This window comes from Phalacrocorax aristotelis, chromosome 13, assembly GCF_949628215.1.
Source record: "Phalacrocorax aristotelis chromosome 13, bGulAri2.1, whole genome shotgun sequence".
NCBI classification, from domain to species: domain Eukaryota; kingdom Metazoa; phylum Chordata; class Aves; order Suliformes; family Phalacrocoracidae; genus Phalacrocorax; species Phalacrocorax aristotelis.
In genome coordinates, this window is record NC_134288.1 from 1493606 (window position 1) to 1514412 (window position 20807).

Sequence of the window (20807 nt, forward strand, 5' to 3'; positions counted from 1 at the left end):
CTGCTGTTTCCCCATGACCTTGTGTCTTGTGCAGGTCCCTGCTGGGTTGTGAGCAGCCTGGGGCAAAGCAGGATTGCTCCTGGCCCTCCTCTGTAACCATCACCTTCCTTTGTGCAAGTCCTGTAGGAGCCTCCCACCTTACAATTGCTCTATTTCATAGCTGGTGACTCTTGGGGACATTCCCTGCATTAGGTTGGGCAGGAGGATTAGCCTGAGCAGTGAGGGAGCGCCCAAGTGTCTGGCACTGCTGGGGCAGAGTGGCTGGTGCACCCCAGGAGGCAGCACCCAGTGGTGCCTGTAGCCAGAGCCAGTGGTGTCAGTGCATGGAAGGGAGTACAGTACCTTCTCCTTGAGGGGTCATCTGCTCCTCACACCTCCGGCCTTGGGGGTTGTCTGGACCCCTGTCTCCTTTACTTGCACATGTACCTATGTGGTGAACCTCTAATAAAAGCTCCTCCTTGTTCCCAGTGCACACTTGACACAGTCACATGTGCCCCTGCTGACTTTGTAGCACCCTGCTCATGCTGGCCTTAGCAGCAGGTCCCTGATGCCCCTCAGTATCACGTGTTCCCTCTTGTTCTACCTGAGCTCCAAAGGGGGACATCCTGCCCCAAGGTGCATTGAGGCTCAGGCTCTGTCAGCATCCCCATCCGGTGCCAGCACATCCCTGCCTGAGGGGCTTGTGCCGGGGCAGGGCTTAAGCCTGGAGGCAGTGTGAGATTCCTGTTGTTCCTGCGTAGAGGTGGACTGGGTCATGTCCAGGGATGCGTCCTGGGAGCCACAAGACAGTTTTGCATGGCAGTGGCTGGGTCGGGGCTGGCATCATGACCAGGGGAGCCTTTCAGGGAGTGTGTGTGCCCCCCCGGCCACCCAGAGTGCTCCTGAGGCTGGAAGACAAGGAGCATTGTGTTCTTGGGACCCCTTGGACCCAGCCAGTGGGTCTGAGCCCTCAACCTGTTTTCTGTGTATACCCAGGAGCACAAGGTGCTGCTGACAGGGACCCCCCTGCAGAACTCAGTGGAGGAGCTCTTCAGCCTCCTGAATTTCCTGGAGCCACAGCAGTTCCCCTCAGAGACAGCCTTCCTGGAGGAGTTTGGAGACCTGAAGACAGAGGAGCAGGTACCTAGAAGAGTGACACTGGTGACTGTTAGCACAGGCCACTGGGACACATGGTCACCAAGCCAGACGTGCTTCATGGAAGTGAATAGGACTCCTCATGCCGGGAGAAGCAAAGTTGTGACAGAGACCTCAATGCTGCTTTGGAGAGAGGAGACCAGCCTGTGCCAAGGCAGTGGTTTGCTCCCCGCCTACCTCCCTACTGCCCCTTGCATGCCTGGGCAGCACAGCTCACCCAGCTTTCCCATCTGGTTTGTCCCTGAGACTAACAGGACTGTAGGGGGAGTGAGGAGATCAGTAAATCCATGTGTCAGTTGCCCTTGTCAGGTTTCCCTGGGGAGCTGTTCTCTAAAATTCCCCTTGAGCATGGATCATGGAAAGCAGCTCAGTCCCCTGGGCTGTCTCTCTGCCATTTGAATGTCTGGCTTAAGTGGAGACTGCACAAAGATCATCATTCTGAGGGAGCAGCCATGGGCACATGGAGCAATCATCATCTGAGCTGTTTTCAAAGGTCTCAGCTCTCATTCTGCAGCAGACACATTTACCCATGGCTGCTAGCAGCAGAAGCATGTGGAGTTCACGGCCTAGGGCTGGTTATTCACATGCCTGCTCCAAGGAAGCCAGACCCTGAAGTTGTCCTGGCTGGCAGCAGAGCAGCTGCTTCAAGGTCATTTGTAGTGGGTTTCCAGCCTGGGGAGGCTCTAGCATTGCAGGCCCCTCTGGTGTTGTCAACATGTGCTTGCTGTGCAGGAAGGGCAGTCAATCTCTGTGCTTGCTTTGACAGGTGAAGAAGCTGCAGTCCATCCTGAAGCCCATGATGCTGCGACGGCTGAAGGATGATGTGGAGAAAAATCTGGCACCCAAGCAGGAGACCATCATTGAGGTGGAGCTGACCAATATCCAGAAGAAATACTACCGGGCCATCCTAGAGAAGAACTTCTCCTTCCTCTCCAAGGGTGCCAACCAGCACAATATGCCCAACCTCATCAATACTATGATGGAGCTGCGGAAGTGCTGCAATCACCCATATCTCATCAATGGTGAGGGCTGTGCACAGGAGGTGTGGGGAGGCTGGTTATCACTGCGACATTTACTGGTTGCTACCTGAAGAGCGTGCTCAGCTTGGGAGACAGATCAGGCCCTCATACCATCTGCTGCTGGTGTGATTGTGCATCCAGGCCCAGCACAGGATGCAGTAATCTGCCTTGTTGCCCTCACAGGCAGCCCAGCTCCCCACAAGTGCCACTTGCTGGTGGGCATCTCAGGGTCTTGCGAGGCTCGATATGTTTGGGTTGTTCTGGTGCAGGGCCCTCTCCAACATCCCAGCCTGGCTTGTTCTGCTAAGAGCTGGTCCAAGCCCTGAAGAAGTAGAGTCACAGGAGTGAAGGGGCTTCTGGGGGTCTCTAGCCAGCCTCCCTAGATCTGATCAACTGCATAGGTTCTGTTCCTCGTGTGTTGACTTGCTGTTGCCCTTGGTGGGAGGCTGGGGGCAGCTGCACTGCCAGCCTTGCCAAGAGCTCATGTCCCTTCTCACCTGGCAGGGGCAGAGGAGAAGATCCTGGAAGACTTCCGTAAAACACACAGCCCGGAAGCGCCAGACTTCCAGCTGCAGGCGATGATCCAGGCAGCTGGGAAGCTGGTGCTCATTGATAAGCTGCTTCCCAAGCTGATCGCCGGTGGGCATAAGGTGCTCATCTTCTCCCAGATGGTGCGCTGCCTTGACATCCTGGAAGACTATCTCATTCAGAGGCGGTTAGTACAGGCTTCAGCATTCACCACAGCTCCTCACATCACCTCCATCCTGCACCATAGGTACAGAGTGGAAACAGCCTAGGGTGGGGATTTGGCCTGTCTGTGCCCACATACCAAAGGATCCGAGTTACAGGCTACTGCTGGTGGGTGCAGAGACCGCAGAGCTGGGCAGCTCTAACCTGTCCATTCTGTGTTGCCCAGGGCTAGTCCTAGGAGTGACTAAATGGAAGCAGGCCCTTCTCTTGGTCCTGGTTCCCATGGACCCCATATCCATGAACTGTGCTTGGGGTCATGATGATCTTGCCATCATAAGAGGAATGACTTTTGGCAACAACCACAGTGCACACAGGCTGATGGGGCCTGAGCCTCCACCCATGCACAGTCCTGGCTATCTGTGTGCCCCCAGCCCAGGGAAAGGTGCAAGAAGGGGATTGTAAGCCGCAGCCCATTCAGGCCCTGCTGTGACCCTGCTCTCGCCTCTTCCCTCTTGGGGCAGGTACACCTATGAGCGCATTGATGGGCGGGTGCGTGGGAACCTGCGCCAAGCTGCCATCGACCGCTTCTGCAAGCCTGACTCAGATCGCTTCGTCTTTCTCCTGTGCACGCGGGCAGGTGGGCTGGGCATCAACCTGACCGCTGCCGACACCTGCATCATCTTTGATTCGGACTGGAACCCACAGAACGATCTCCAGGTAATCGACTGGGCCAAGTGCTGCTGGGAGGTCCTGCAGCACGGCCCCCGTCACTCGTGCCAGCTGGGGAGAGAAGGGCAGCAGCACCCGACTGTGCTGGTTATGGGGTGCTGTGCCGGGAGAGCCGGCAGGAGTGCAGGCAGAGGAGACATGTCATGGTTTGATCATGGTGTGGCTCTAAAGGTATGGGTGGGGCACAGACCAGGCAACACTTTGTCCAGCCCTAGTGCTGGAGGGGTGAAGTGTTGCAGAGAGCCAAGGCTCGAGCCTGAGTCCCATGTCCTTGCCCAGAGGTGTAGGGGTCTCTGATTCCTGCTTCACAACCAGGCAGGCGTGGTGCTAACCAGCACCTGCTGGCAGAGCGCTGCCAGGTCAGCCACAGGCACTAGATGAGGCTGCTTTGGAGGGTGAGAGCTGACCAGGTGGATGAGTGGTGGGTGCTGGTGCAGGGTGCCACAAGCCACGTGGTCCCCATACTGCTGAGCTCACTGTTCTTGATGCTGTCCTGTCTGCACTCCCAGGCTCAAGCTCGCTGCCACCGGATTGGGCAGAGCAAGGCAGTGAAAGTCTATCGCCTCATCACCAGGAACTCTTACGAGCGGGAGATGTTCGACAAGGCCAGCCTGAAGCTGGGCCTGGATAAAGCTGTGCTGCAGGACATCAACCGCAAGGGCAGCACCAACGGGGTAGGTTGGCTGTCAGAGTGGGGCTAGGCGGGAGGTGCTGCAGGATAGCTCTCCTTCCCCTGCAAGTCACTGCTATGTCAGAGCAGAGACCTGGGCAGGCTGCTGGGGAGGGAGAGCCTGGTTCCACACACTTGCATTGCTGCTCTTTGGCCTGGCAGTCTGTCCCTGCACTGTCACAGGGTTGCGGGACACATGTCTGGGTGACATGGACTGAAATTGCTGACGGTCCCTCAGGCAGTGTTTTGAAGTAATCTCTCTGCTGTAGCAGCAGGAAGCCTGGATTGGTTTGGGGCATCTCTGCCCTCCCTTCTGGGGCAGAGGGAAGAGCCTTCTCCTGCTGTGCAGTGCCCAGGGCGGCTGGCCGGGTTGGTGATGCCCCCATGTTTTGGGCAGGTTCAGCAGCTCTCAAAGATGGAGGTGGAGGACCTACTGCGGAAGGGTGCCTATGGTGCTCTCATGGATGAGGAGGATGAAGGATCAAAGTTCTGCGAGGAAGACATTGATCAGATCCTCCAGCGCAGGACACAGACCATCACAATTCAGTCTGAAGGGAAGGGCTCCACCTTTGCCAAGGTGTGCTGTGCTCCATCGGGAGGGAAGGGGGACTCCCCCCGGGGTGGTGGGGGACACGCTGGGAGTGTGCAGGGCTGTAGTGGTGGGCTGACCTCTTACCTGGGTGTGGAGACATCCGCATGGAGGCCAAGCCTCTCCCACTGCACCCAGAAGTGCTTGCTGGGGTACAGCAGCAGCATGGTCTTATGGATGGTCAGCAGAGCACTGAGGAGGGGACCACCAGCCTGGGTGGGTGATGTGAGGGTGCCCAGGAGGGTTCAGCTTGCCAGCTTCCATTTTCCCCTTGAAGGCAGCTCAGGCTGGTGAGAAGGCAGAGCAGGGGCTGTCCTCCAGGTGCTGGGCAGTGCTAAGATGTGCTCTGTCACCAGGCTGGTGGTGTGGATGGATGCTGTCGTGTCCCAGACGGGGAACTGCAGGGTGGAGGGCTTGCTCTTCTGGTGGGCTGAGGACTCCTTGCCGTGGCAGCAGGCCATGCCCAAAGCTAGATCATCTGCCCAGGGCTATTGTGGGCAGGGTCAGGCCTCTCCTTGGGGAGAATGGATGACTTCAAAGCCTGGGTGACATCCGGTCCTGAGCTGGGCTGATCTGCTCATGGGCTGAGCTTATTTGATCCAGAATCTGTCACCTCCCCTGCCCTTCCAGGCACTGGTGCTGCCTTGGTGTGGTACTTTGCTGAGCAGAAATGCAGGTGTAGACCTGGGCTGCCAGTGGTGTGGGAAGAAGTTGTGGTACCTTCAGCACAGCCCTCCTATGGCGCAGCCCATCTCTGTCTCCAGCCTCACTCTTCTGCTGCTTTGGGACCTGGCTCTGCAGGGGGACCCCCAGGGTGGTGGTGGGAACCAGCTGCTGGCCTGCGTGATGCCTGAGGCTGGGTGCTGCTCTGCTCTTGGAAGCTGTACGCCATGGGGCCCCGGCATCCCAACAGGAGAGAGCCCAAGGAGCCAGCTCTGTGCCACCCTTGTGGCTGGTGTCTGTTGGGGCCACCAAGGACCATCTGTCCCTCCTCCTCTTGCAGTTGGCACAGCCCAGGCTCCATTTATAATGGGTCAGTCAGAACTGTGGAAGAGAGGGGTTTAGCTCCCTTAAGCAAACAAAGAGCCCTTTGGGATATGTCAGCCTGGGGTGTAACACGCTATGGCAGCAAGACTGTGCTGCAGACACGTGCTGGGGAAGGCACATCTGGATGGTGGGTTGCACCTTGTTCACTCCTCTTCTTTCACTTCCAGGCCAGCTTCGTAGCATCAGGAAACAGAACAGACATTTCCTTAGATGACCCCAACTTCTGGCAAAAGTGGGCCAAGATAGCAGAGCTCGATACAGATGCCAAGAATGAAAAGGTAGGATCCAGTTCATGGCCTGTGTGCCCCACAACCGATCTGACACTGTGTGACATGGTCTCCAGGCAGGAGCTGTGTGCTTCCACTGGGCTTGTGAAGGGGTATGTGCTAGGCATCAGGAACTACTGCAGAGGAAGACTGATCCGTGAGTGCTGGCTAAAGCCCCGATTACTTCAGCCACGTGTTGGGCTGTGTCTACGTGGTGTTTCATGGTACACAGCCTGTGCTCCCAACTACTCCCAAGCCTGGTTAAGGTGTGACAGTTGGGTCTGGCAGTGCGTGGGGGGAGGAGAGGATGAAACAGCCGGCACAACAGCATGCCTGTAAACCCAGCAGACTGGTGTGACTGTCTGTACCTGAGCTACCAGCCACGCTGCCAGCCAGGTTGTGTGTTGGCAGCCTGGGCAGCTGGGGCTAGGGCTCTGGTGTGGAGCAGTACCAGGACAGTCCCATTCTACTCTCCATATGTCAACTCTGATCGCTCCCTGGCTGTCTCACCAAGCCCAAAGACCTTTGTTAGCTGGAGAGCCAAGCCACTGTGTGCCCTGGCAGGGCACAAAGGGGCCCAAGTGCCAATTCTTAAGCTCCTCCCATGCTTGGGGGAAGCTGCGCAACCATTCCCCAACCCAAATCCAAGTCCAGGTGAGCCGTCTCACCCTGAGCAGAGGGGAGCATTTGACCTGGCAGCTCTGGAGGAGGCCTGATGAGCTGACATAAGTTTGTATACTCCAGCCCTTCGAGCTTTGGAGCTCACAGTGCTCAGCACATTTGTTTCACCACAGCCCCCCAGCTCCCACCACCCCAGGTCTTGGTGGTTAAGGAGGTGATGTTTGTCGTGGTGAAGCTTGGCAGGTCACCCCAGCTCTCCTGGCAGTGGACAGAGAGGAAGCTGTACTGCGTGTGACTGCGCCTGCTGGCCTGGGCTTCCTCTCCTCTCCCCGGGTGGCCTTCCAGGCCCTTTGCAGCACCCATGGGCCTGTTCAGAGAGCCTTCAACCAAGCAGCAAGCCCAGACATTTAATGACCTAGAAGCAAAGTGGACTTGCAGTTACTTGAGGCTGGTGGAGAGCAAGGTAACATCAGAGCAGGCAGGTCCCTGGAATCGGTCATGTGTCACATGGTCCTGTTTAATGCCAAGGTAATAACCTTAATAACTTCGCTTCTCTGTTGTGATTTATTCATAACATTTAATCTGTAGGTTTCAGCAACAGCACAGGAGGTTTCTGAGGAGCTGAAGTGCCATGACGGTGCTGAGACCCTGCTGGTCAAGAGGCTCGTGTCAGGCACACTGGCATGCTCAGGTCCCAGCCTCTCGCTAGTTTCGTGGATATGAGGGCACCCCTGGAAGTGGGGACCCTCACTGATCAAGCCCTGGGCTGTGGTGCTGTAGTGGGAGCAGTGTACTGGCTGGGCTGGAGCAGGCGGTGGGTGCTGGCTAGAAGGCAGCACCTCTATGCAGAAGAAATGTCTCTTTCTGGTGAACACGCCAATACTGTGAGGGCTGTGAGGTGTTGTGCTGCTTCCCCAACTCATCTGCGCTCTCAAATGAAGGCAGGTTGCAGGGAGGTTGAATATCACGTCTGTGGCACTGGGTTTGTCAGAGCATGGCTGTGTGTGGATGCTTGGTCTGGTTTGGGTCTCAGAGCTCTGTCCTAGGTTAGAGCAGGCTAGGGAGGGGGCTGCCAGGGTCGCAGTGCCTCAGGGGATGAAGACAGCCCTGCTTGGTGTCTGCAAATGCTCCCTCTTGCCCAAATTCTCACCTTCTCTGAGCAAGAGGGTGCAAGTGTGCTCATCTGGGCCAGCTGGGTTTGGCCCTGACAGCACAAGGCGTGTCAGGAGAGGAACTTCAGCTTGGCAACTCCTCTGGTACTTCCCCCTGATCTTACAATGTCAAATGCTCCCTCATGCTGCCTGTTGGATATTTTCCATATCCAATTGAATGCTAGCCATGTTCACCCCAGGCTGGGGGGTTGTTTGAAGACCATGTGGGTCAGGCTCAATATCCAGGCATTGATTTAGAAATAAATCTCTCTGAAAGCTGAACGTGAATAGGGATGAAGGGAGCTGCCCAGGGCTTCTCCTGGCCTGATGAAGCAAATGGGTACAGATTTGGATTGTGCCACTCCTTCCTCTGTCAGCGTTTACAGCCCTGCTGTCCTGCCTTCAGGAATGGGAACAAGGAGTAAAGGCAAGTGGATCTGGCAGGCATGTCACCATGTCCAGGTGAGGGGGTTGTGGACTGTAAATGGGTGCTCCCGGAGTCTCGCCTCTTGCCCTCACAGGCATATTGGGTCCTTCCCAGCAGTGGTTGTGGGCAAACACGGCAGCTGGAGTTCTGATGAGCCGGTGCTTGGCTTCTCCTGGCCTGGTAGCAGAGCTGCCAGAGGCTCCCCACGTGCCCCTGGGGAGCATCTCCCGTGCGCAGCATCCTTGTTCTCAGCCCCTGCCTGCTCTCCCCACGAAAGGAGCTCTCTAGGTGAGCACTGAGATAGAGCTGGGAGGGCTGGTTACTCTCCTGGTCAGGAGGCAGGAGTGGACAGATGGGGTCCCATCTCTCTGCTGGCCCTGCTGAGCTCATGAGCTCGGCTGCAACCTGGGCCTCTCATCCTGCCTCCTCCATCGAGCGCAGGGCACTGCAGCCAGCTTGTGTGGCCCTGGAGCCTGCTGAAATTCCAGCTAAGGCAGCAATGCCATAGAGATGGTGTTAGACAGCAGCAAGAGGGAAGCCCCACAGCTCTGCAGAGCTCACTGCTGTATCAGGAAGAATGGGAGAGGGGGTGTGTGTGTACTCCCCACATGCTTGAAATCTAGGCAGATTTAGATGACATGGATTCATTTGACAGGGTGTGGGGAAGGAGAGGAGGCAGGTACGTGCTATTTAATTTCATATTGCTCCCTCCTGCACTTTTCTGGAAGCTCCCTTTCCTCGTCCAGCCCACCTATCCCTCTCTGACACAGAAATGACAATGCCTCCAGCACAGCACTCGGTGCAGGCAGTGCTGGGAGGGCCAGGAGTGTGATTCAGAGCTGAATCAGCTGCTGGTTGTCAGCAGTTTGAACCCAGAGGGCCTGATTTTTAGCCTGCCGTCGTTCAGGCTGAATTTTGTGCTGGCCAGGAACTGTCTCATGGGTGCAGGCAGAGCCACAGGCAGGTAATATGAAGCAGGAATTCCAGCGTGAAGGTGATGGCTAGCCACGGAGCTTGCAAGCTGGGAACCAGAAGCATGAGCAGATCAAGGTGGCAGTGTGGAGAAGAGGATGTACTATGCCCTGATGGAAGGCAAGTGTTTCTGTGCATACCTGAGCGTGCTCTCCTCTGTCTCTCATAGGAGAGCCTGGTTATTGACAGGCCCCGAGTGCGGAAGCAAACCAAACACTACAACTCCTTTGAAGAGGATGAGCTGATGGAGTTCTCTGAGCTGGACAGTGACTCGGATGAGCGACCCACACGCTCGCGGCGCTTCAATGAGAAGACGCGGCGGTACCTGAGGGCTGAGTGCTTCCGTGTGGAGAAGAACCTGCTCATATTCGGGTGAGTCTTGCCCCCTCCCAGAAAGCACAGCCACAGCCTCCAGCTGCCCCAGCACACACATGGGGCCACTGGCTGTCCCAGGCACTTTGAGTCCGTCCTGCTTGCAGTGTCCCTTCCTTCCAGCAGTGACCTCCCTGGTGGGACCTGGGCTGTAAGCGAACACTTGGGATGGAAGGAGAGTTAGGGGGGCAAAGCATGAGCTGGCAGTCAGCACTTCCAGAGTCTGCTCTTGCCTCTGCTATGTTCTGTCTTGAGCAAATCTCTCCCTATCTCTGCTCCTGTAATGTGGGGGCAGAACACCCCTATCCAGGGGAGCTGGTAGGGCCATGCACTGAGCAAGCTCCTGGAGAGAGGTGCCGGTGAGGTCCCTAGTTGCACAGGAGTGTTTACTCTGTCTGTGTTCCTGTTGTTCCAGCTGGGGACGCTGGAAAGATATCCTGACCCATGGGCGGTTCAAGTGGCACCTGAATGAGAAGGACATGGAGATGATTTGTCGGGCCTTACTGGTCTATTGTGTCAAACACTACAAGGGGGATGAGAAGATAAAGAGTTTTATCTGGGATCTCATCACACCGACGAAGGATGGCCAGAACCAGGCTCTGCAGAATCACTCAGGTATTGCGTGTTCTCTCTGCCATTGCACCTGTACCTGACGCCGTTGCGCCCGCCTATGGGACTGAGGCTGCAGAAGTTAAAGCAGAGCTGACTGAAACAGCCAGCAAGCAGTTGTGCTTGAGCACCACGATCCTCTGTGCAGAGAAGGTGGCTGCTGTGGGACTGACCTCCACACTGACCCTCAGAGCCAGCAGCAGGGGCTGGGTGGGTGGGGGAAGCTGTTTCCTGGCTCCCAGTGCCATGGCTGGTGCAGAGAGCGCCTTGTGGTGGGAGCAGAGATGCCATCCTACTCTCAAGTGGGTGCTGCTAAGTTCTCTCTGGCCTGTGAATACTGCCATGTTCCCCTGCGTGGGGAGACACCGGGTAGTGAGGTCATGGGGCGCTGGTGACCATGTGAACAGATTGGGTGTGATAGGTGCGAGGGTGCTTATTTCACTCAGAGCATAGACGTGCCTGGATGTTCCTCAGGGCATCACAGGACGCAGTGTGGATCGTTGTGCAGGGACCCTGCCTGTGCCTGTTGGCAGCCCCAGCCCTAATGCCAACAGCTGAGACCGCCAGGTGTGGCACTTGTGGCTGCGCCGGGGAAGCTGGTGGTGCAATATGTGCAGCCATCTCACCCCAGATCTCCAGTCTGTGTCTCCTCTCATCATGATTCTTGTCCCCGACACGCTGGTCTGCAGTGCCTGCCTGGTTGGGTGGAGGTGCAGCATTGGTTTGTCCCGAGACCTCTGCAATGCAGAATCCCACCCAGGTGATGCTGCCTTCTCTCACTACATCTAGCAAGACCCTTTATCTCAGGTTTGGCTGTGCCCTCCCTGTTCAGAGGACTCATAAGCTTATTTTCCAGCATGAGTGAGGTCCATATATCACACCACATGTCCAATTTGTAATTGCATCTGCATTCTGTTGGGTGGAGGCTTCCAGTGTATCCTCAGCTTCAGACAGGGGCCACCCACAGCCTTCCCCAGCCCTGCTTTCCCGCTGTCTCTGACTCTGTCTGGGCAGTGGGGCACTGCAGATTTGCCCCGCTGCCTGCAGTGCAGCGTCTGCTCTCTGTAGGCCTCCCTTGGGGCTGGAACAGCAAGTAGTGCCTACCATGCAAACAGCACCGTGCAGCTGCGGTGGCTTTTGTCTTTAATGATATGAAGAGAGAACCAGTGCTGGTTCTTTGGATCAGCTGGAGGGTTGTGGCCTGGGACACGTGGTCACTGCCTGTTCTGTGTCAGAGGACTCTGTGCTGACCTAGCAGCGCAGTGCCTGCATCCTGCAATGTTCAGGACAGGTGAGTTCAGCTGGGAGAGGCCGTAGTGCTCCCTCCTGTTGGTCAGACCCCCATAGCTGTGTGCTGCTTGTGCACTTGTGGCCTGTGGTGCAAGGTGAGTAGCGAGGAGGCTGGGACTCTTCAGCCTGCTCTGGGCATCAGGGGGCCAGGCTGAAACCTGGGGCTCCTGTTTCAAGGTGGTGGAGCACAGGGAAGGCTGTTCTGGAGTAGTGCTGTTGCTGAGCCCCGAGAGCGTGCTGTGTGTTACTTGGTGCTTGAAACCTGACATCACCAATTTCTTCTGTCTGGAAATGTCCAGCTGGCTTTACAGTGTGAGGTCCGAGCACATGGCCTCCAGTGGCTTCCTCAGGTTACTCCAATCACCTCCTACTATGTGAGCCACTCTGTCAGTGCTGCCTCCTGCCCTTGCCATATAGCCCTGCCCAGAGCCGTGCTGGGACTGGACTCAAGAGCCCTGAGGGGAGCAGTGTAAGAGTAAGAAACAAATTGGCTCATATGAATGGGCTTGATACAGATAATGCCAAGTAACAAGTAAGCTGTGGTTTCAGTGGAGGGTCAGGAATGCTTTAGTGCAAGAGTAGCACTAAAATTGGATATTTAGCAGAGGGAAGCAACTAGGGGCTTCTCCATCAGCTCTTCAGAATGGCTTTTCCCACCTGTGAAACCTCCATGTGGCCGTGGCCAGAGGAACAGCAAACCCATCTAGCCTAACCTCAGGAGCTGGAGGAGAGCAGAACCCTCCAGTCTGGAGCAGCCACGTGGCGGGCCCTGCTGTGGCTCACCAAGGAGCCTGAGGTACCACTCATGTTTGCAGAGAGCTGGTCAGGTGAGACATGCTTGGGGCCTCCCTGATGTGCAGAAAGCAACATCAACCTCCGGCCCTTGCTAGTGCAGCCGGGGGCTGTTCATTCTCAGTCCTGTATCCGTGTGACTATGAGAGGCAAGCACAGCACACAGGCAGACCAGCTCAGAGCTCTGCTTTGATCCAGCCCTGTCCTGCCTTCCATCCTGGAAGAGGCCAAGCTGCTGAGGAAGCAGTGTTTGCCCAGAGTTCACCAGGCCAATTTGGTGCTGGGGACAGGAGCCCTGGTGCCCACTGCAGACTTCCAGCAGCCACCTGGGCTGGAGAACCTTGTCCTGTCATGGAGCTGCAAACTTTATGCAGGTGTTGAGGACACAGCGATGATCTCTTTTCTTCCCTGGTGTCACAAGACCAGATGGGTGGGATGGGACTGTGGAGACACTTCTTTCCTCTCACACACATAGACAGGAGAGGACATCTGCAGGACCCTGCCTCAGAAGCAGCTGCCCAGGGAGGCAGCTCATCCCTCTCAAAAGACTCCAAACAATAGTGGCCCCACCAGGGGTTGTTTCCATGTTCTGCTGTGAACTCACATCTTATTTCAAGGTTGAAAATGTGTTTAATTTTCAGCTCCAGTCACTGGATCTCATTTTATCTTTGTCAGCCAGATGCGACTGTGTTCCTTTTCCCTTTGTTATCTTTGCCAAGTGTAAATGCCCCCTGCAGTGGTCTAGTTCCCAAGCAGCCTTCCTCCTGATTCATGGAATAGGAAACAACCCTTACAGATCAGATCATCAGGATTGTCTTCTGGTCTTTGATCATTTGGGAGCCTCTTGTTTGAACTCTTGTCCCAAATCACTATGTTATCCCCGTAGGGTGAACTTCAGAGCTGGCTGTAGTGTCCAAGTAAGGCCATGCCCAGGACCAAGGTCCCTTCTATGCTTCTGTGTGATATTTTTATACATCAAGGGGCCACGTTGTCCACTGGGCTCAGCATTGCACTGAGAACTCAACAGCAATTCAGTTTCTGTGGTGATCCCCAAGTTTTTCTTGGAGATGGAGCCTCTCCTGCTGTGCATTTACCCGGTGCACTTCCCCAGTCCTGACTCGCCAATCTGCAGCCAGGAGCTTTGCCCAACCTCCTCCAACTCCCTGACACTGCTGCCCTGCCTGTGCACCGCAGCACCAGAGATGCCTTGCGGCACTGTCCAGCCTGGCCCACAGTGTCCATGGTGCTCACTGGCTGCCACTTGCTGTTACAGGCTTGTCAGCACCAGTGCCCAGAGGCAGGAAGGGGAAGAAGACGAAGAACCAGATGCTGCTCCCCGAGATAAAGAACGCAGACTGGCTCGCCACCTGCAACCCCGAGGTTGTCCTGCATGACGACAGCTACAAGAAGCACCTCAAACAGCACTGCAACAAGTGAGCACGGGAGTCCACGCTGTGTCGTGGAGACTGTGGGCTGAGGGCCTTTAGTGTGGGGAGGGTGGGGGGGAGCTGCAAAGAACTCACAGCCCATGCAGGATCACCATGCTCTGGCTGCTGGACCGCTTTTGTATGCTCCTCCAGCTAATGGGATCTGTGTCCTGAGCAGCAAACCTCTGGCTGCAGGGCCCCAGGAGTTCACAGGGCTGGGCACTGTGGCAGGACACCATATGGCCAGTGTACATCCTGCTTTGAGAAAGTGGGTCCTCCCATGTAGGGAAACACAGTGCTGAGCAGGTTTCCCTGGCCTTGCTGACCCTCAGAGCATCCCCCTGCAAACGCTCTGGTGAGGCCTGTTGGGCCAGTGCCCAGGCTAGTGTCTGAGCACCTGTATGCTAGCGTGTGTTCCTCTCTGCTGCCCTGGGACAGGGTTCTGCTGCGGGTGCGAATGCTCTACTACCTGAAGGCTGAAGTGCTGGGGGAGGCCGCGGACAAAGCCTTTGAGGGGACACCCGCCAGGTAGGGACCTTACGGTGAACCCCTGTGATGCTTCCTAGGGCGGTGGTGGCAGTGCTCGAGCACTATCACAGCCATCCAGCCCAGCCATATCTGGGCTCACCATGGCTCCGTGCGAGTCAGACCCTGTGGTCAAATCCCCAAGTCTTGCCCAGGCAAAACTTCATGGTTAGGTGGCAGCTCTGCCTGAGCAAGGACCACAGCTATAGCAACCCTGTTGAGGCAGCTCTGAGGCTGCCAGCCTGGGGGGTGGTGAGGACACTCAGGGACACCCTGCGGCCTGCGGGAAAATGTTTCCATGGGCTGCCTGACAAATTGGCCTTTAATCCAAAGTGGGACCCCACAGAGACATTGCCCAGTTCCCAGGGCCAGGTCACAGAGCAGAGCGTGCCCCATCGCTGTGGCCTGCAGTCCCTTCCCAGCACTAAGGACAAGGGGGCCAACAGGCTCTGTTAATGCCACTGAGCCTGCAGCCTGCCAGCTCCTGACCTTCCTGCAAAGACTCAGCTCTTGATGCTTCAGAGAGAAATGTGATATGCTGAGCTTCATTTCCTAGAGCAGGGCTTGCTGTCTTCCCCTGCACAGCTCTGTCAGCACAAGTCTGTGTGGAGGGGATGTTGCAGCCCACCCCACCAGACATGCTATTTTTGGGGGCTGGTAGGTTTGAAGTACTTTCCCCCAAGAGATGCTGTTCAGATAGTATGGGATCTCCAGTCCTCTGGTGCTGCTTGCATGGGAGGGGAGAGTGTCTGTGCAGCCTCCTCATCTCTGGAGAAGGAGGAAGGGAAAGGCAGCAGGTTGTAGTGGAGCCAAGGCTCCAGCTCTCTGACCCCTGGGAGATGTGCACGCCAGGCCGTGATGGAGCCCCAGGCCAGCTTTGCATTCATTAACTGTCCCCAAGCCAGCAAGTGATGGCTCCTGCCGCCCCTGCCCAGCAGTGCCCAGTGCACTCCAGTGTCTGGTGAGGCTGGGATCATACCTTGTCTGCCACAGGGAGCTGGACGTGCTACTGCCAGACATTGACTATGTGGAGATCCCAGTGGACTGGTGGAATGCTGAAGCCGATAAATCCCTGCTCATCGGTGTCTTCAAGCATGGTGCGTACCCAGCTTGTCTGGTGGGTGCTGGTGCATGAGAGGGACCCAAGTGGAGCACCCAGTCAGAGCTCCGGTACCTGGCGGGGACGTCACATCAGTGCTCGGGGCCAGAGCTGCAGCCACGCTCTAGCCGCACAGGGCCAGGGCAGCTCTCTCCAGGGACTGGCAGCTGCGGCACTGCCAGCTCATTTGGGTGGTGGGGTGGGCGCGCTGCAGTGCCCAGGGTAGCCATGCCTGGTCTCATGGCAGACTCCTCTGGTTTGCCAGGAGCAGCATGCAGTTGCCATGTGAGGGTGAGGAGGAAGGCAAAGAGCCTCTCCTGGCATCCCCAGTCTTGTCATGAAGTCACCCTGCAGCTTTCAGGAGCCACGGGTCTGTTTGCTCCAAGCTGCAGCCTGTTGTGGGTGCTGTGCATAGCTCTCCAGGAGCTGTGCTACCTACCAGGCAGGGCTGCCTGGTGGGTTGGAATGACTGACCTTTCTTGCCTGCTGCCTAGGGGTTGCGGAGCAATTAGCAGCTTTTGGGAAAGTGTTCTGAATTTCTGGGGGTGAGAAGTGCTCTCACAGAAGCACAGCAAGAGTTGGGTGGGGAGCTGTGTCCCACAGAGCAGGAGGTTCGCCTGAACCAGGCTCAGGCCTGGCTTTGTGTCATCCTCCTTTTTGATGGCTCGTGGATGTTGGCAGGTTATGAGAGGTACAACGCCATGCGGGCGGACCCGGCGTTGTGCTTTCTGGAGAAGGTGGGCATGCCAGATGAGAAGCTGCTCTCTGCAGAGCAAGGTGTCAGCGACGGGGCCCAGGACACTGCTGAAAGGTGAGCAGGGGATGAAGCCAAGCCCTTGGGGGCTGCCTGGCTCGCTCCTGGGGTCTGTGTCAGCAGTGGGGCAGTACTGTGGGGTGAGCTATGTGCAGGGAGGAGGAAGAAGGCAGATTTTGTGTCCGAGCACAGTGGGCAGGGGGAAAGGCAGTGGGGAGCAGGCTCCCCAGTATGAGGTGGAGGGATGGCATGAACACCAGTTCTCCACTCCCTCCTGCCAACAACTGGCACAGCCAACGGGGCTGTGCTGCCACTACCAGGGACTAATTCACTCTCTTACCCAGGGGCAGCATGGACAAGGAAGAGAGTGGTGGAGAAAAGCTGGAGGGGCTGCCAAAGCAGGAGGTGAGTGGGATTCACAGTGATCAATGCAAGTCTGCTGCTGCCGGGCCTGCCCTCCTGCCCTCACTGCAGGCTTGGCTCATCAGCTCTGCTGCGGGGCAGGGGGAACCAGTGCTGCTTGTGACCCTGCTCTGTGCTGGCTTTGCCATGCCGTGCACAGGCTCTGCCCCACACTGTCTGCATCATCTCTGCTCACTGGAGCACAGCCTCTGTGTATTTCCCGTGGACCTAGCCAGCATCCGCCTTGTGGGGAGCTGAGGGGGATTGAGGGCTGGGAACGGCCAGGGGTGCTGGCTCTCGCACTCAGCTTCAGGAGCTACATGAGGCCCTGGCAAAGGAGTCAGGGACGTCCCAAAAGAAGTGGCCCTGGGGGAGAGGAGAAGCAGTGAATGAGGGAGCACGGGAGGATGCAGGGTTTGAGCCGCAGAGGCTGTTGCACTGCTACTGCTCTGGGCAGTGGCACTACAGTCTGTGTCACTGAGGTGGACCTCCCCTCCAGGCCCAAAATGGGTAGCACTGCCCCTCTGAGCTGTCACCTCCCCTGTCCATGCTGCTCTGATCCCACGTGCTGACCGCAGCCAGCAACTGCACATAGTTCTGCCCATCCTGCCACCCTGTACCCTGCCAGGGCTGGGTGGGCTGCAGGTATGGGGGGTTCTGTGTGGGGCTGAAGAGCCCTCTCTGATGGTTTCCTTCTGCAGGACATCGTGGCTGCTGGGGTGGGTGAAGCCAGTGAGAAGCAGGACGAGCCAGCGGCAGGTGAGGCCGTATCTCCCGCAGCACAGCGCGTGGCTTCCCAGGGGCTGGCATGGCACAGCCGGAGCCAGAGCTCTGAGGCAGGCGCTGCTGGGTTGGGGGGACATGCTGCTCTGTGATAGTGAGCGAGGTAGCTTAACCTGGGCAGGCTCCTGTCAGGGGCCCTCCTGTGCAGACTCACATGCGACCCCGGGGCAGGCCCTATGGCAGGACAGCCAGGGTCCAAAAAAAGAGTGTTTCCAGCCAAAGCCTGCCAGGGGTGACTAGAATACAGGTACCTGCATGAGATAGCGCATGCAGCATCTCTGCAATGGGCAGTGCCAGCAGATGCCATGGGCTGGCTGGCCCTGCTGCTGAGCAGGGAGCTACAGTCCTCCCCCACTCATGGCCTGGCCCAAAGCCATCGTTCCTACCCCGATCTCTGCCTCTGGGCTCTCTCTGAAAAAAGCTCAGACATAGTGAGGCTGCGAGCCAGTAGCTTTTGGGGTGCAGAGGCCCAGGCGTGGTCCCCCATCTCACAGCCCCCCACTCATGACTGTGATCCCTGGTGTCTCCCATGGGAGGGGGAAGGTGGGAGGGAGCTCTCGGAGCCAGCTGAAGGGACACGGGAACCTGTGGCTTTGAGTGTGCATTAAATACTAATGTCCTTGCTGATGTTTGAAGCCCAGGATGGCTCCGACTCAGACAGATCCTGCTGGCCTGTCTCATCTGCCCTCACAGCCAGACTGCGGAGGCTCGTCACTGTCTACCAGCGCTGCAACCGCAAAGAGCTGCCTCCCCGCGCCGAGATGCTGGTGCCCGGTAACCATGGATACTGGCTGCAGGACGAGATGTTCAGGAGAGCCTCCGAGATGGACTCAGTGAACAAAGAAATGCAGAAAAGGTAACGCAGCAGACAGTCCTTTCCAAAGCTGATATAGGCCAGTTGAAATCCTTTCCCCCCTGGGTTTACCCAAGGAAATGTCACCACGGCTGTCTGTGCAGCCAGCTGCCCGCATGGCAAAGGCACGTGGGTCATTGCTGGGCAGGGAATGCTGCTCCCAGCTGTGAGGGAGCCTTGTGGCTCTGGCAGCCAGCCCAGCCGGGGAGCAGCCTCCAGTGTAGTTTGCAGGTAGCATCTGGTGACACGGTGAAAGGAAACAAGGGGACAACTCTTCAGGGTCAAACACAGCGTCTGCTGGGCCAGGGATTGCCCCAAACTCCAGCAGACCAGGGGTGCTGCTGAGCCGTGTTGTGCACTTGGGACACACTGTGGATGAGGGGTGACAGATGAGCGCTGTCACAGCCCACATATGTAGCCTTTCTGAGCCTTGTGGGTCTCACGCCACTGTGTTAGCCTCCTGCTCGTGGCCTCAGGAGCCCAGTGGTGGCATATCCTGGTTGCAGCGTGCTCGCATTTCGTTGGCATCCCAGTATGTGAAGGACGGTGGGACCATCCTGGTACCCCGAATGGCTCTTTGCAGGAACTGGGGAGGAGGGTGTGCAGCAGGGTGATGCTGCCTCCATCACTGCCAGTCACTGGTGTGCAGCCCTGGGACTTACTGAACTGCAGGGGCTCTCTGTGGTCAACAGTCCTTGATGACTTTGTCTCCTGTGAACCTCTCCCTGTAGCAGTAACCACTTGATATCTGTGCTGCCCTGTGCTCTCTGTTCACGGCCTCCTTGTATGGAAGCTGCTCCAGCCTGCTGACCTTCCCTCTCCCCTTTCTCTGGACCTCTTCCAGTTGTACCAGCCCCTCTTCAAGGTGGGGGCATCAGTGGTTGCGCTGTGGACACTACAGCAGCCTGCTATTTCCCGCTCTTTAATTCTGTGGGCTTTTTTTGCAGGAGTTCTCTTTACAAGAGTGTCCTAGGCCATTTCCCACCAGCCTTTAATTTGAGGCCTTTCAACAAATCCCCATTGGGCTCCTTGATTTGGATCACTGATTTTTTTTATGAACTTTCTTTTTGTTATTCTCCTTTTCGGAATGAAATATCACTGCAGATGGCTCATGACCCCTGGGAGCAGGGGTGGAAATGCTGGTCTAGGTGTATTTTGGTCAGTTGGTGAGTGCTGTGGGTGCTGTCACCCCGTCTGCTCTCCCTTGACATGTCCTATCTGCTTGCTGGTGCTGGCTCAGAGCTGCAATTCAGAGGAGCTGAGATTTGACTTTAAGCTTTCTTCAGCCAACACCATTCACCTCTCTCTGCCATGACCTGCTCCTGCACTTGCCCTGCAGTTTGCACCCTGGTCTGTTCTCTGTGGCCTGGTTCTCTGTGCTCTGATTACCCGGGGCTGTATTCGCCCAGGATGCTCTTTACCATCTCTGTCCTGGATCATTCCTTTGAGTGATCCCCACGAGGTGAAAGCTCAGAGGGTCCAAGCCAGAGCGAAAGTTGTGCTCTAACAGTGCTGTAACTGAAACCTCCTCTTGCCATGGCTGATTTCCTTCAGTGGGCAGGGGGTGACACCCACCCCTGGCACCCAGGAGTCCACAGGAGTCAGCAGGGTGGATGGTATTTGTTACTGAGACCCTTTTGGCAACAAACCCCAGTCCCAGTTTCCCTCTGGAATAGTCTGGATGAGAACGGTGTCTGCAGGACCTTCCTTTCTAATTCCTGGTACAGAGCTGGCCTTTCCATGGAGGTGATGAGACAACTTGATGTGGCAAGAAGCGAGTAGGTGAGATAGGTTTGTGCCTCCACAGGAGCTGCTGGAGGCTGCGCCCCATCGGCAGCACAGCCCGGAGCTGCACTTACTGTTTTTTCAAACAGCCAGGAGTGTTTATTCAACAGTGAACTAAGAGCCAGAAGCCCCGTGGCCTTCACTCCTCCTCACTATGCACCATAAGGCAGAGGATCTCAGGTTGTGGTGGTCTCCCCAGAGTGCTCCTTCTGGCAGCATTCCCAAAACTGATGAGCAGTAAATAGATAGTCCTCTCTGAGCCTCTCTGCCTGGTGCCTTGCCCGTGCTGGGACCAGAACGTGTCTCAGTGGTGTTCCTGTCTCCTCCCTGCCCCACAGGTGGACCAGGAGGGAGCAGGCAGATTTCTACCGCACTGTCTCCTCCTTTGGGGTTATCTATGACCAGGAGAAAAAGATCTTTGACTGGGCCCAGTTCCGAGCCATCTCTCGACTGGAGAAGAAGACAGATGAGAGCCTGGAGAAGTACTTCTACAGCTTCGTGGCCATGTGCAAGAATGTGTGTGGTCTCCCACTGTGGAAAGAGGATGGTGAGTGGAAATTGCATGTCCTGTGTGGGGGTAACAGTAGGTCCGTGTAGCCATAGGTCAGAAATGGTCCCACTGCTCTCATGGAGCAGGAGAGCAAAGGAGGAGTGTCAGGGACAGTTGGAGGTTGCAAGGCTCCAGGCAGGCTGTGGGCTTGCAGAACCCACATGCATTTCTGGCTGCCTTGTCATCACTGTGTACCACCTCCCCAGCGCAATGGGAAGGTAGGGCAGCCACGTGCGCTCCAGCTGCTGCTC

General features: G+C 56.7%; 1 protein-coding gene across 9 annotated transcripts in view; it reads left to right on the forward strand.

The window, feature by feature from the left end:
- CHD6 (chromodomain helicase DNA binding protein 6) overlaps positions 1–20807 on the forward strand; it is a 93976-nt gene that overhangs the window by 59343 nt on the left and 13826 nt on the right. For all 9 annotated transcript variants that reach the window (XM_075108490.1, XM_075108482.1, XM_075108488.1 and 6 more), the window contains 17 exons: positions 976–1119; positions 1901–2156; positions 2658–2868; positions 3365–3560; positions 4082–4246; positions 4640–4819; positions 6046–6156; positions 9485–9687; positions 10103–10302; positions 13652–13811; positions 14244–14333; positions 15324–15427; positions 16111–16240; positions 16528–16588; positions 17287–17344; positions 18005–18224; positions 20345–20553. In XM_075108490.1, the coding sequence (XP_074964591.1) occupies positions 976–1119; positions 1901–2156; positions 2658–2868; positions 3365–3560; positions 4082–4246; positions 4640–4819; positions 6046–6156; positions 9485–9687; positions 10103–10302; positions 13652–13811; positions 14244–14333; positions 15324–15427; positions 16111–16240; positions 16528–16588; positions 17287–17344; positions 18005–18224; positions 20345–20553 (2698 nt within the window). The remainder of the gene's footprint in view (positions 1–975; positions 1120–1900; positions 2157–2657; positions 2869–3364; positions 3561–4081; positions 4247–4639; positions 4820–6045; positions 6157–9484; positions 9688–10102; positions 10303–13651; positions 13812–14243; positions 14334–15323; positions 15428–16110; positions 16241–16527; positions 16589–17286; positions 17345–18004; positions 18225–20344; positions 20554–20807) is intronic.